At 41.5% G+C, this 13,145-nt stretch overlaps 1 protein-coding gene across 1 annotated transcript; it reads right to left on the bottom strand.

Annotated features, from left to right (window-relative positions):
* Positions 1-8,527: 8,527 nt before the first annotated feature.
* Positions 8,528-9,781, bottom strand: LOC145675941 (uncharacterized). The gene has a single exon (XM_081746756.1). The coding sequence runs from the start codon at positions 9,779-9,781 to the stop codon at positions 8,528-8,530; it is 1,254 nt and encodes a 417-aa protein (XP_081602882.1).
* Positions 9,782-13,145: the final 3,364 nt, after the last annotated feature.

Here is a 13,145-nt window from a genome sequence, read left to right as displayed (position 1 = left end):
GACTTTACGGACACCCTGTACGATGTAAGAGGTTTCAGATACTCTTCCCGCTGAAACTGTGGAGACTCTGGCGCCGCCACTCAAGGAAGTTGGGTACTACGAACTACTAAAAGCAAAAACGAATCAAATCATTTAGAGCGTGTGAGTCTGACAGAATTAGCCAATGATACACATAGCTACTGCTAGTAGCAGACGATGCAATTAGTCATAGAGTAATAATATAGTATCAGAGGTTTCAGCTGCTCTTCCCGCTGAAACTGTGGAGACTCCGGCGCCGCCACTCAAGGAAGTTGGGTACTACGAACTACTAAAAGCAAAAACGAATCAAATCATTTAGAGCGTGTGAGTCTGACAGAATTAGCCAATGATACACATAGCTACTGCTAGTAGCAGACGATGCAATTAGTCATAGAGTAATAATATAGTATCAGAGGTTTCAGCTGCTCTTCCCGCTGAAACTGTGGAGACTCCGGCGCCGCCACTCAAGGAAGTTGGGTACTACGAACTACTAAAAGCAAAAACGAATCAAATCATTTAGAGCGTGTGAGTCTGACAGAATTAGCCAATGATACACATAGCTACTGCTAGTAGCAGACGATGCAATTAGTCATAGAGTAATAATATAGTATCAGAGGTTTCAGCTGCTCTTCCCGCTGAAACTGTGGAGACTCCGGCGCCGCCACTCAAGGAAGTTGGGTACTACGAACTACTAAAAGCAAAAACGAATCAAATCATTTAGAGCGTGTGAGTCTGACAGAATTAGCCAATGATACACATAGCTACTGCTAGTAGCAGACGATGCAATTAGTCATAGAGTAATAATATAGTATCAGAGGTTTCAGCTGCTCTTCCCGCTGAAACTGTGGAGACTCCGGCGCCGCCACTCAAGGAAGTTGGGTACTACGAACTACTAAAAGCAAAAACGAATCAAATCATTTAGAGCGTGTGAGTCTGACAGAATTAGCCAATGATACACATAGCTACTGCTAGTAGCAGACGATGCAATTAGTCATAGAGTAATAATATAGTATCAGAGGTTTCAGCTGCTCTTCCCGCTGAAACTGTGGAGACTCCGGCGCCGCCACTCAAGGAAGTTGGGTACTACGAACTACTAAAAGCAAAAACGAATCAAATCATTTAGAGCGTGTGAGTCTGACAGAATTAGCCAATGATACACATAGCTACTGCTAGTAGCAGACGATGCAATTAGTCATAGAGTAATAATATAGTATCAGAGGTTTCAGCTGCTCTTCCCGCTGAAACTGTGGAGACTCCGGCGCCGCCACTCAAGGAAGTTGGGTACTACGAACTACTAAAAGCAAAAACGAATCAAATCATTTAGAGCGTGTGAGTCTGACAGAATTAGCCAATGATACACATAGCTACTGCTAGTAGCAGACGATGCAATTAGTCATAGAGTAATAATATAGTATCAGAGGTTTCAGCTGCTCTTCCCGCTGAAACTGTGGAGACTCCGGCGCCGCCACTCAAGGAAGTTGGATACTACGAACTACTAAAAGCAAAAACGAATCAAATCATTTAGAGCGTGTGAGTCTGACAGAATTAGCCAATGATACACATAGCTACTGCTAGTAGCAGACGATGCAATTAGTCATAGAGTAATAATATAGTATCAGAGGTTTCAGCTGCTCTTCCCGCTGAAACTGTGGAGACTCCGGCGCCGCCACTCAAGGAAGTTGGGTACTACGAATTACTAAAAGCAAAAACGAATCAAATCATTTAGAGCGTGTGAGTCTGACAGAATTAGCCAATGATACACATAGCTACTGCTAGTAGCAGACGATGCAATTAGTCATAGAGTAATAATATAGTATCAGAGGTTTCAGCTGCTCTTCCCGCTGAAACTGTGGAGACTCCGGCGCCGCCACTCAAGGAAGTTGGGTACTACGAACTACTAAAAGCAAAAACGAATCAAATCATTTAGAGCGTGTGAGTCTGACAGAATTAGCCAATGATACACATAGCTACTGCTAGTAGCAGACGATGCAATTAGTCATAAAGTAATAATGTAAAATTTGAAAAATGAAAAGAGAAAGATCCCGGTGGTGATCGCTTGTAGCGCCAGGTTTTGTAGTGATAAAAATAAAAAAATAGACAGCGGGTTTTGGGTTCACATTCCGTCTGTCCCTATTTTTTCCCTTGCACCACCGTTAAAGTGTTCGTTCCCCGAACTAAAATGGTTTGTGACTTGATAAGGATTGATCTCACGGTTAGGAAATCCTATCTCCCCGCGGTGTCCCAGGGCTTTAGGGAAATAAGATCCCTCTAAAACCGTGTAAGCAAATGAAACTTGATATTATTCGCATACGTATCCTGAATTCACATGCTGCAACGCTGAAAGAGAATTTTGCTCTAATGTTTGGTTTGTGTGAACGAACTAGACTGACTCTCACTTTCCAAGTGGACTGAACAATAATAGTAGTAATAAGAATAAAACCAGAAAATAAACGAATAATCTAGAATTTAGAATTTAGTTGAAAATTCTGAAAATCAGTCTAATCCCCACTAGAATCGAGAAATGCTTATATTGCCTAATTTGCCTAACAGATCCTTTGGAAACCAATGTTATGCTTGAGGTTTGGGATACAACTTGTTTATGAAAGAAAAAGCTTACGAATTTGATTAAAACTAGTTCAAGTGCTTTCGGTGCGTATGTAGGTTATTCTAATTGTCTGTAATAGCTCGTGATTACGTTTATAAGTACGAAACTCTGTCACTCAAAAAAAACAATGTTTGTAGGCGTTTCGCGATCTATATATATATATATATATATATTAGCAGCGTTACAAAGTTTATATATATATGTTTATATATATAAATATATTTTGAAGAAGATCAATGTGTAGGTTACTATGCTAAGGAAAGATTGTAATTTCGTACACTCGGCTTCGGTGAGTTTAGCCGCACATTGTTATTGTGAACTTAACTTTTGATTATGAATGTAGTGTGTGTGTAAGTTCCGGGTATGTTTTTGTGTTGCGGTGGTACGCTGTTTCCCGGTGAAGAATTATTTTACGACTGACTTGGAGTTTTGAATTTTTAACCTGCCGAACTTTTTGGATACGCCTCTAACGGTGTCTTCGATTTCGTCTCTGCTCTCTTATTCGTTAAGTTATTTTGGTGTCCTAAATTTTGATTCTCTTGGTCTCCGCCTAGTTACGGTGTTCGGGCGTCGTTTCTCTAACGTACGTGCTTCCTTCAAATTTCACATGTTATATCGAAAATTTTTATGAGAGTTGATTTGGCACCTAGTCGTCTCGTGCGTGGTTTTGGACCATTTCACAGTTCTATGTTAAAATTTTATCTTGGTTCTGCGTGGCGACATATGGTCTATACTGTGATTTTTACAAATTCGCAGAGATTATCTTTCCACTTGGATTCTATTCAACGTGTTCAGACTTTATTATTTTTCTCCATTTCACAAAAAGATGCTAAAAGCTGTTCTGTTCTTCTTTCTTGAGTTCACGCCGGGTACTCTGTTGTGTGTGGTTTTCTACGTGTGTGGCTTAGGCAGTGGTATTGAGAGACAATGGAAGGGTCTTCCAACTGTCCTCGCCGCACGGACAGGTATACAGAAAAAAAAACATCTTACTTCTCGGATAGTAAGGGAAAATAGAGAATGTCCTTTTCCTCTTTAAACAAACAAAAATGAAAATGAAAATTATATTCACTAATGTTCATAATTATACGCAAAATTGAGTTTAAAAGATTTATTTAAAAATTAAATAAAAATGGTAATGATGCAACTGTCACAGTTATCCCCCTCCTAAGATGGAGCAGATGATGCAACTTAGTTGAAGCAGATCTCCATCCTAAGAGAAACTTTGTGATTGACATTGCATCATGAATTCTAAGTACAAATTGAACATTACATAAAAATCCGAACCCTAATCAGAAATTTCAAAGTTCACAAAGATATTCTGAAGTACATGAAAATCCTATCCCTAATTTTGACGTTCATAGGAAAATTGATATAAAAAAATCCAGACCCGAATGGTTTTTATCTCGTGTGCTCTGATCTGCTAGTGGACGCGTCTGGAGAGAGCTTCTTGTTCATTAGTCTGATCCATTCTTCCTTCTTCTCCTGAGAACATTGCCAGACCTTGATATTTTCTACGTGCTGTGGAACCGTCTCCTTTCCACTGCTACAATCAATCAACACAAAAGTGTTTTCCCCTGCCTTTACTTTGACATAATACGGGCCAGAATAAAGTTCAAAAAATTTCTGGATCTTTTGATCTACCAGGGTACTGAGCTTGTGTGATTTCAGGAAAACGAGCTCTCCTGGTGTCACTGCTGGTCCTTTCTTCGCAAGTTTCTGATTGCGCATCTTCTTTAACGTAATATTTCTGCGCGTAGCATGGAACAGTTTGTCTTCCCACTCTTCGCACTCTTTTCGTGGAATTCCGAAGTGTTCCAGTATCGGATTGTTCCTGATCTTCCCCAAGAATAATTCTGCAGGCGAGTACGATGAGGACTCACTCACTGCGTGATTCAACAAGACCACTAAACAAGGCAGATGATTCGCCCATGAAGTATGATTCTTGTTGCAGAATACTCGGAACAAACGGTGGAGCTCTGCATGCATTCTCTCAACCAAATTAGATTTGGGATGATATGGAGGTGCATATAGTATCCTGATGTTATGCTTCTCCATTTGCTCCTTCCATTGCTGACATACGAACTGACGTCCTTGGTCTGTCAGGATGCTGTTTGGCACACCAATAACTGACAGTACATATCGTTGCAGGTACTTCAGGACCAAGTTCGCTGATATATTTCTTAGTGCGAAGGCTACCAAATATCTTGTACATCCATCCATAACTGTAAGGATGTATTTTTCTCCTGTGGGTGCCCTTGGTAGAGGCCCAACCAGGTCTACATAATAGATGTCTCTGGGTCTTGTAGCGATGTAACTGGTCAATGTCTTTTCAGGAGGATGGCGATCTACTTTGGATCTTACACAGATCTCGCAGTCTGCAATCCAGCTCTTCAGATCTCTCCTCATTCCCTTCCAATAGTAAGCAGCACTAAGCGTTCTCCATGACTTGAAAAAGCCAAAATGACCATTGCCGTCATGAGCATCTTGTAGTGCTTTGTTGACAAGTGCCCTCGGTAGGCAAATCGTTAGTACGTTTGGGTTGTGGAAGTTCTTCAAACAGAGAATCTGATCTACTAGCTGGTATGCATTGATCCAGTTTCTACTGCGTTGGACAGTATCCTCTTTGCTCCCATTCATAAGGAAATCGATGATGTGTTTCCATTGGTCATCTTCCAGCTGCAGCTTAGCCAGTTCCGATCTACTGACTTCCAGAATTGAGGCTTTAGTTTGAAGTGAGTTTATATTCAAGGTGCTAGCAGGTCCTTCTTCATAATATCTGGATAAAGAATCCGCAACAGTATTGTCGCTTCCCTTACAGTACTCAACTTCAAACGAATAATCCTGAAGCTGAATACTCCATCTTGTGAGTCTACTATTCCAGTTCCTACTTCGATGTAACCATTGTAGGTTTTTGTGGTCCGTTATGACGGTAAAACGTCTTCCAAGCAGGTATATTCTAAATTTTTGGATGCACCAGAGAATAGCTAAGCACTCCAGTTCATGTATGGCATAATTCTTCTCTGCTCCTCTCAAACTTCTACTGGCGTATTGAATTACGCGTTTCTCTTCACCCTGTTTCTGATACAGATAGCCTCCAATTCCAGACAGACATGCGTCGCACTGGACGTAAAATGGCTCATCGAAGTTGGGATGATACAACATAACATCCTCTGCGACTGCCTGTTTCAGTTCTTCAAAACTCTTCTGATGTTCTGGAGTCCATCTCCAACGTCTATTCTTCTTTAGGAGCTCGTACAGTGGTTGCGCTTTCAGTGCATATCCTGGGATATATTGGCGATGATATCCCAAGATTCCTAAGAATCTTCGCACCTGCTTGACTGTGCGCGGCGGTTGCAAACTTAGGATGGCTTCAACTTTGCTACGATCTTTGACGATTCCTGTTGAGGATATTACATGTCCAAGAAACTGGATCTGCGGTAAAGCGAATTCAGATTTCTTCAGCTTTACGGTCATTCCTGCTTGCTTGATCCGGTTCAATACAGTATCAATGTGGGTAAAGTGCTCTTCCAGTGTCCTTGAAAATATTAGCAGATCGTCCACATAGCAGATAGTGAAATCCTGAACGGCATCTCCAAGCACTAAATTCATTGCATTAGTGAAAGATTGCGTCCCATTGCAAAGGCCAAAAGGCATTACTTGAAATTCGTAGAGTTGGTTCTCGAATGGGAACGCTGTGTAGGGTTTCGAGCTTTCGGTCAACTCGAGCTGCCAGAACGAGGAATTCATATCAATTCGGGCGAAGTATTGCACGCCATGAAACTTCTGTAAGATCTCTTGGATGTCCAAAGGTCTAGTCTGTAACACCTTTGTGTGCTTGTTGAGAGCCCGAAAATCTATGCATAGGCGCAAGGTCTTATCGCTCTTCATCACTACTAGCAGTGGATTTAGATGACACGATTTGGAGGGTCGAATGATGTCCCATTCCAACATTTGTTGTAATTGCTTCCGCACCTCCGCCCTATGTGCCAGTGCCACTGGATAGATCTTTGAAACAATGGCGTCGTTCGTTTCTACGGCAATCTCATGTTTGTATACTCGGCAGCGTCCTGGTCTTTCAGGAAATAGCTCACTGTGTTTTCGGAGGATGCGTTCCAATTGTCTTTGTGTTTCCAGCGAGGGCAAGGCCGCTGCTCGCACTTTCTCTTTGATGCTGCCTGCAATGTCTTCCTCCGCCACCACCGCAGCCACTTGAAAATCTCTTTCTTTGTTGCATAATTCTTCTTCTACATCAATATTCAAGAATTTGCACTGAAGTTGATTGTTTTCCTGTAACGTTCGCAGCTCAGAGCGACTGAAGTCCAGCTCGGCGCGTATTTTGTACAAGAAGTCAACTCCAAGCAGAAGGGGTGCGTTGAGTCTCTTCACAATTAGTACTTCTATCGCTACCTCTACTTCTGCGAGCTCAATCGGGACAATCGTTCTTCCGAAGGCTCTGGACTGGCGCTTCCCAGTAAAATCAACTAATCGAATTTCGGTGGCGGGGCGCAAAGTCGGATTGCGTACATCCGAAGCTATTTTCCTCCAAGTCTCCTCCGTCATCAGTGTTGCTTCGCTGCCTGTATCAATGATTGCTTCTAATAGATGACCGTTTATTTTCACCTCTATTCTCGGCGTTGTACAATGCTGGAGTTCTTCCTCTTCTTCTTCTTCCTTCTGGTCTGCGTCATCGCAAGTGAGCCAGGTTGCGGAGACGCGTACGCTGACTACGGGAGGATCACTTTCCTGTCTTCCTTCTGCTGACACTTCTCCCTGTTCGTAACTCTTTTGCTCCTCGCAATCATTTCTTTCCACTTCACGTCTCTGTACGTGGCACTGTAAGGCGTTGATGCTTGCGCTATGCTTTGATATGGTGGACTCTACATCTTCGTTCTGGTGCAGACCGTCAACTCGAGCCCTACGTTGGCGGTCCTCCCTTAGTTTTCCGAGGACTGCTCAAGGACCTGATTTAAATCTGGTTCACTGTCGCTCTGGTTCCTGGAGGTCGTGTCCTGCGGACGGTTCTGACCCCGTCCTCTGCGATTACTGGCAGTTCCCCTTTGCGACACTTGTTGTGTCCTGATTCCTCGAATTCCATTCGTCTGTTCCCCTGTGGAACTCCCTCGTCGACTTTGATTTCCTCCTCTGGAGTTTCTTCTAAAGTGCCGCCCTGTGCTGGATCCTCTTTGCAACCCTGGTCGTGTGTCCCTATGTGCCTGACCATCTTGGACGGGTTGCTCTTCCGTTCGTGTCCTGGTGCCCCCTCGTCCATGGTAGGGGTGTGGGCGTTCTCTCCTTCTTCTCTCTCCAGGGGAATTTTGTTCTCTGCTGACGGGTGTCTGCACCTGTTGGATTCTCCTGGGACCTTGAACTGCTCCACCCCGTTGACCTCGCTGAGCGTTTCGTTCTCGCTGCTGGCTCTCGATGCGATCCAACTCCTCACTGTCCCACAATATCATGGACAGCTGTTCTGTGTCCTGTAGATGGATCCCAATAAGTTGTCGCTGTACCCGAATGGGCAACATGTTCTTGACATTGGACAACACCTCGGTCTCCGACATTGTCGGACTTAGCTCCTTGAATGACTTCACCTGCTCCCAGAAGAATTCTCGGAGCGATTTTCGGGAGTCAGGGCGGTATCGGGTGTTGCGGAGTCGAGTCAGCTTTCTCTGTATGATTGCTTCACTCTGGAAGTTCCTGAGGAAAGCTACTCTGAAATCCTCAAAGGTCCTGAACTGGTGTAGATGGTTGTCAATCCACATTTTCGCGGCACCTCGGAGGATTCGTGGAAGGATTGTGAGGAGTTCGGATTCAGCAATCCCATAGAGCCTACAGTCATCCAAGAGTCGTCCTAAGAAGGTTGATGGCAAACTCGCATCTGCGTCAGGGTCGAAGGTTGGCAGTTCATCAATTTTTAGTGCTCTCAAAAAGCTTCGACCGCTGCCGTGCGTGTCCAATGATCTTTGGGACTGCGCAGTGTCCCGTCCTAAATCCTCGCCAATGAGATGCATTCAATGGTGGAGGTGAGGCAGTTCGACTTCTTGAAGTCTCTCCTGTATCTGTAGTTGGGTGTGCGCCGGTGCCCATTGTTTGACTCTGGCTTTGCATCCTCTGGGAAATCTCTTCGGCTAATCTGTCGACGCGGTCGGCCATTTTTCTCTTTTCTTCCTCCTGCACCCGTTGCAGCATGGCCATTTGTTCGGCATGAACAGAAAGTTGCCTTTCTACATTTTGCATACCGCGCTGCACTTCTTCCCGGTTGGCTTCTAGACGCCTCTGCAATTCCTCTTTGTCTGTTTTAGCCTGATTTTCCTGTTGGGAATGCATTCTTCGGACATCTTCTAATATTAATTCCTGTCTCTGTTCAATTTTCTGGGCGAGCCGTTCTTCGGTCTTCTCCGCCTCCTGCTGAATTCTCTCCTCAAGCAATCGCAGCTGTATGTGACTTTCTTCTGCTTGCACTTCCAGCCTTTCGGCGAGTTTGGCAGCTATGGTCTCCTCTATGCGTTGGCATTGTCTCTGTTGCTCTTCTCGCAACCTTTCCATTTCCTGTCTTTGCTGTTCCCTTTGTTCTTCAAACTTCCTTTCGAGTTCTTGTTTTTGCTCTTCTCGGAACTTTCTTTGCTCTTCAAGTAGCTTTCTTGATTCTTTTCTTCGTTCTTCTTTTTGTTCATCTAACTTCCTGTTAAGTTCTTCTTTTTGTCCGTCCAACTTCTTGTTAACTTCTTTTATTTCTTCTCGTAGTTTTCTTGATTCTTCCTTTTGGTCTTCTTTTTGTCCGTCCAACTTCTTGTTGACTTCTTTTATTTCTTCTTGCAATTTTCTTGAGTCTTTTCTTCTTTCCTCTTTTTCTTCTTCAAACTTCTTGTTTATGTTTTCCATGATCGTCTCCAGCATGGCGAACATATCATTATTTGTGCGACTTCTGGTAGAGCTGTCCTGCTGCTCTGTCCTTGGCGTTTCTTCTGATGCCTGAGATCGCCTTTCCTCGATGGACGCCACTGTTGTGTTTAGGACGCCGCATGTAACACATTCCAGATTGGAAGAGGATGGGGTTATTTCTTGCTCCCAGACATCTCTGCCGCAATCTGGGCAAATCTGTTGCTCTCCCGTCAGCATCTTGGTCCTTATTTCTTCTGTCTGTGCCCGCAGTCTTGGCATCTGAAACTAAAAATATACGGCTTTTGCGCCGAATTATTTTTGCACATACACAAAAATATATTTATTAATTACTAATTTAATTTTTTTTTAAAACAGTATTCTTGCAGTATACTAATGAAATGTTAAGTTTCGTCGTTTGTAATTATACACACACAACACGTTGATTTTATTTATTTATTGTTCATGAAATAAGCCTGAGTGTACGATCTTTTGCAATAATTCCAAAGCATAGTAATTCACACCTTAAATCATCTTCTCTTAAAATTTACTAAATGCTATATTTATCCTACATTAGTATTAATACGTTTCTAGCTTAACCCTATACATACTAAAAATTCAAAAAGTAAACGAATATATGCACACATCAAATATAAACTAATAGAAGAAAAGTTATTCCTATATAAATATATGAATGGATATCTTACAAATACATGAATGGTAGCAGGTTCGAGTTGATTTTAGCAACTTCTAGTTATTACCCTATTTCTATTTTCCTCACCTGGTTACCTTATTTTTCTTCTTTTTCTTCTTTTCCTTGTTCAATCACCCATTTTCAATACAAATAAATTCTGCAAACTGAATATTCTCTACTGCTAGCTCATCGTAAACGTAACTTACATTCTTCTGGCTGAAAAAGAAATGAAATTGGAGGGGAAAAGAACGTTGATCGTTCCTAGAAGTACTGTTCAACTTGCGTTGAATTTAGTTCGATTCCAAGGCTCATTATGTAGCTGATGATAATCTTAGCAAGTAGTTACTTTTTTTTTTATAATCGAGTTCTTTGAAGTGTATTCGTCGAGACTGTAAAGTAATTATCGTGTCTGACAATTAATTATCGCATCTAAAAATAAGTTATCGAATCTGAAAGTTAATTATCGGGTTTAAAAATTAATTATCGAGTTCGAAAATTAATTATCGGGTTTAAAAATTGATTATCGGGTTCGAAAATTAATTATCATGTCTGAGCATAAATTATCGAGTTTAAAATAAATTATCGAGTCTAAAAATTAACTATCGAGTTCGAAAGTTAACAATCGAGTTCCTGTTCGGATGCGCCATATTTGTAAAATTTGAAAAATGAAAAGAGAAAGATCCCGGTGGTGATCGCTTGTAGCGCCAGGTTTTGTAGTGATAAAAATAAAAAAATAGACAGCGGGTTTTGGGTTCACATTCCGTCTGTCCCTACTTTTTCCCTTGCACCACCGTTAAAGTGTTCGTTCCCCGAACTAAAATGGTTTGTGACTTGATAAGGATTGATCTCACGGTTAGGAAATCCTATCTCCCCGCGGTGTCCCAGGGCTTTAGGGAAATAAGATCCCTCTAAAACCGTGTAAGCAAATGAAACTTGATATTATTCGCATACGTATCCTGAATTCACATGCTGCAACGCTGAAAGAGAATTTTGCTCTAATGTTTGGTTTGTGTGAACGAACTAGACTGACTCTCACTTTTCAAGTGGACTGAACAATAATAGTAGTAATAAGAATAAAACCAGAAAATAAACGAATAATCTAGAATTTAGAATTTAGTTGAAAATTCTGAAAATCAGTCTAATCCCCACTAGAATCGAGAAATGCTTATATTGCCTAATTTGCCTAACAGATCCTTTGGAAACCAATGTTATGCTTGAGGTTTGGGATACAACTTGTTTATGAAAGAAAAAGCTTACGAATTTGATTAAAACTAGTTCAAGTGCTTTCGGTGCGTATGTAGGTTATTCTAATTGTCTGTAATAGCTCGTGATTACGTTTATAAGTACGAAACTCTGTCACTCAAAAAAAACAATGTTTGTAGGCGTTTCGCGATCTATATATATATATATATATATATTAGCAGCGTTACAAAGTTTATATATATATGTTTATATATATAAATATATTTTGAAGAAGATCAATGTGTAGGTTACTATGCTAAGGAAAGATTGTAATTTCGTACACTCGGCTTCGGTGAGTTTAGCCGCACATTGTTATTGTGAACTTAACTTTTGATTATGAATGTAGTGTGTGTGTAAGTTCCGGGTATGTTTTTGTGTTGCGGTGGTACGCTGTTTCCCGGTGAAGAATTATTTTACGACTGACTTGGAGTTTTGAATTTTTAACCTGCCGAACTTTTTGGATACGCCTCTAACGGTGTCTTCGATTTCGTCTCTGCTCTCTTATTCGTTAAGTTATTTTGGTGTCCTAAATTTTGATTCTCTTGGTCTCCGCCTAGTTACGGTGTTCGGGCGTCGTTTCTCTAACGTACGTGCTTCCTTCAAATTTCACATGTTATATCGAAAATTTTTATGAGAGTTGATTTGGCACCTAGTCGTCTCGTGCGTGGTTTTGGACCATTTCACAGTTCTATGTTAAAATTTTATCTTGGTTCTGCGTGGCGACATATGGTCTATACTGTGATTTTTACAAATTCGCAGAGATTATCTTTCCACTTGGATTCTATTCAACGTGTTCAGACTTTATTATTTTTCTCCATTTCACAAAAAGATGCTAAAAGCTGTTCTGTTCTTCTTTCTTGAGTTCACGCCGGGTACTCTGTTGTGTGTGGTTTTCTACGTGTGTGGCTTAGGCAGTGGTATTGAGAGACAATGGACGGGTCTTCCAACTGTCCTCGCCGCACGGACAGGTATACAGAAAAAAATAAAACATCTTACTTCTCGGATAGTAAGGGAAAATAGAGAATGTCCTTTTCCTCTTTAAACAAACAAAAATGAAAATGAAAATTATATTCACTAATGTTCATAATTATACGCAAAATTGAGTTTAAAAGATTTATTTAAAAATTAAATAAAAATGGTAATGATGCAACTGTCACAATAATATAGTATCAGAGGTTTCAGCTGCTCTTCCCGCTGAAACTGTGGAGACTGTGGCGCCGCCACTCAAGGAAGTTGGGTACTACGAACTACTAAAAGCAAAAACGAATCAAATCATTTAGAGCGTGTGAGTCTGACAGAATTAGCCAATGATACACATAGCTACTGCTAGTAGCAGACGATGCAATTAGTCATAGAGTAATAATATAGTATCAGAGGTTTCAGCTGCTCTTCCCGCTGAAACTGTGGAGACTCCGGCGCCGCCACTCAAGGAAGTTGGGTACTACGAACTACTAAAAGCAAAAACGAATCAAATCATTTAGAGCGTGTGAGTCTGACAGAATTAGCCAATGATACACATAGGTACTGCTAGTAGCAGACGATGCAATTAGTCATAGAGTAATAATATAGTATAAGAGGTTTCAGCTGCTCTTCCCGCTGAAACTGTGGAGACTCCGGCGCCGCCACTCAAGGAAGTTGGGTACTACGAACTACTAAAAGCAAAAACGAATCAAATCATTTAGAGCGTGTGAGTCTGACAGAATTAGCCAA

Source organism: Thermobia domestica, chromosome 18, assembly GCF_964235325.1.
Source record: "Thermobia domestica chromosome 18, izTheDome1.hap1.1, whole genome shotgun sequence".
Taxonomy (NCBI): Eukaryota; Metazoa; Arthropoda; class Insecta; order Zygentoma; family Lepismatidae; genus Thermobia; species Thermobia domestica.
The sequence above is the reverse complement of the archived record's forward strand: the minus strand, read 5'-3'. Positions and strand labels throughout refer to the sequence as shown.

What these genes read in the sequence shown, in the direction of transcription:
- LOC145675941 (XM_081746756.1), bottom strand. Translation starts at nt 9,781, where the DNA reads ATGCCAAGACTGCGGGCACAGACAGAAGAAATAAGGACCAAGATGCTG.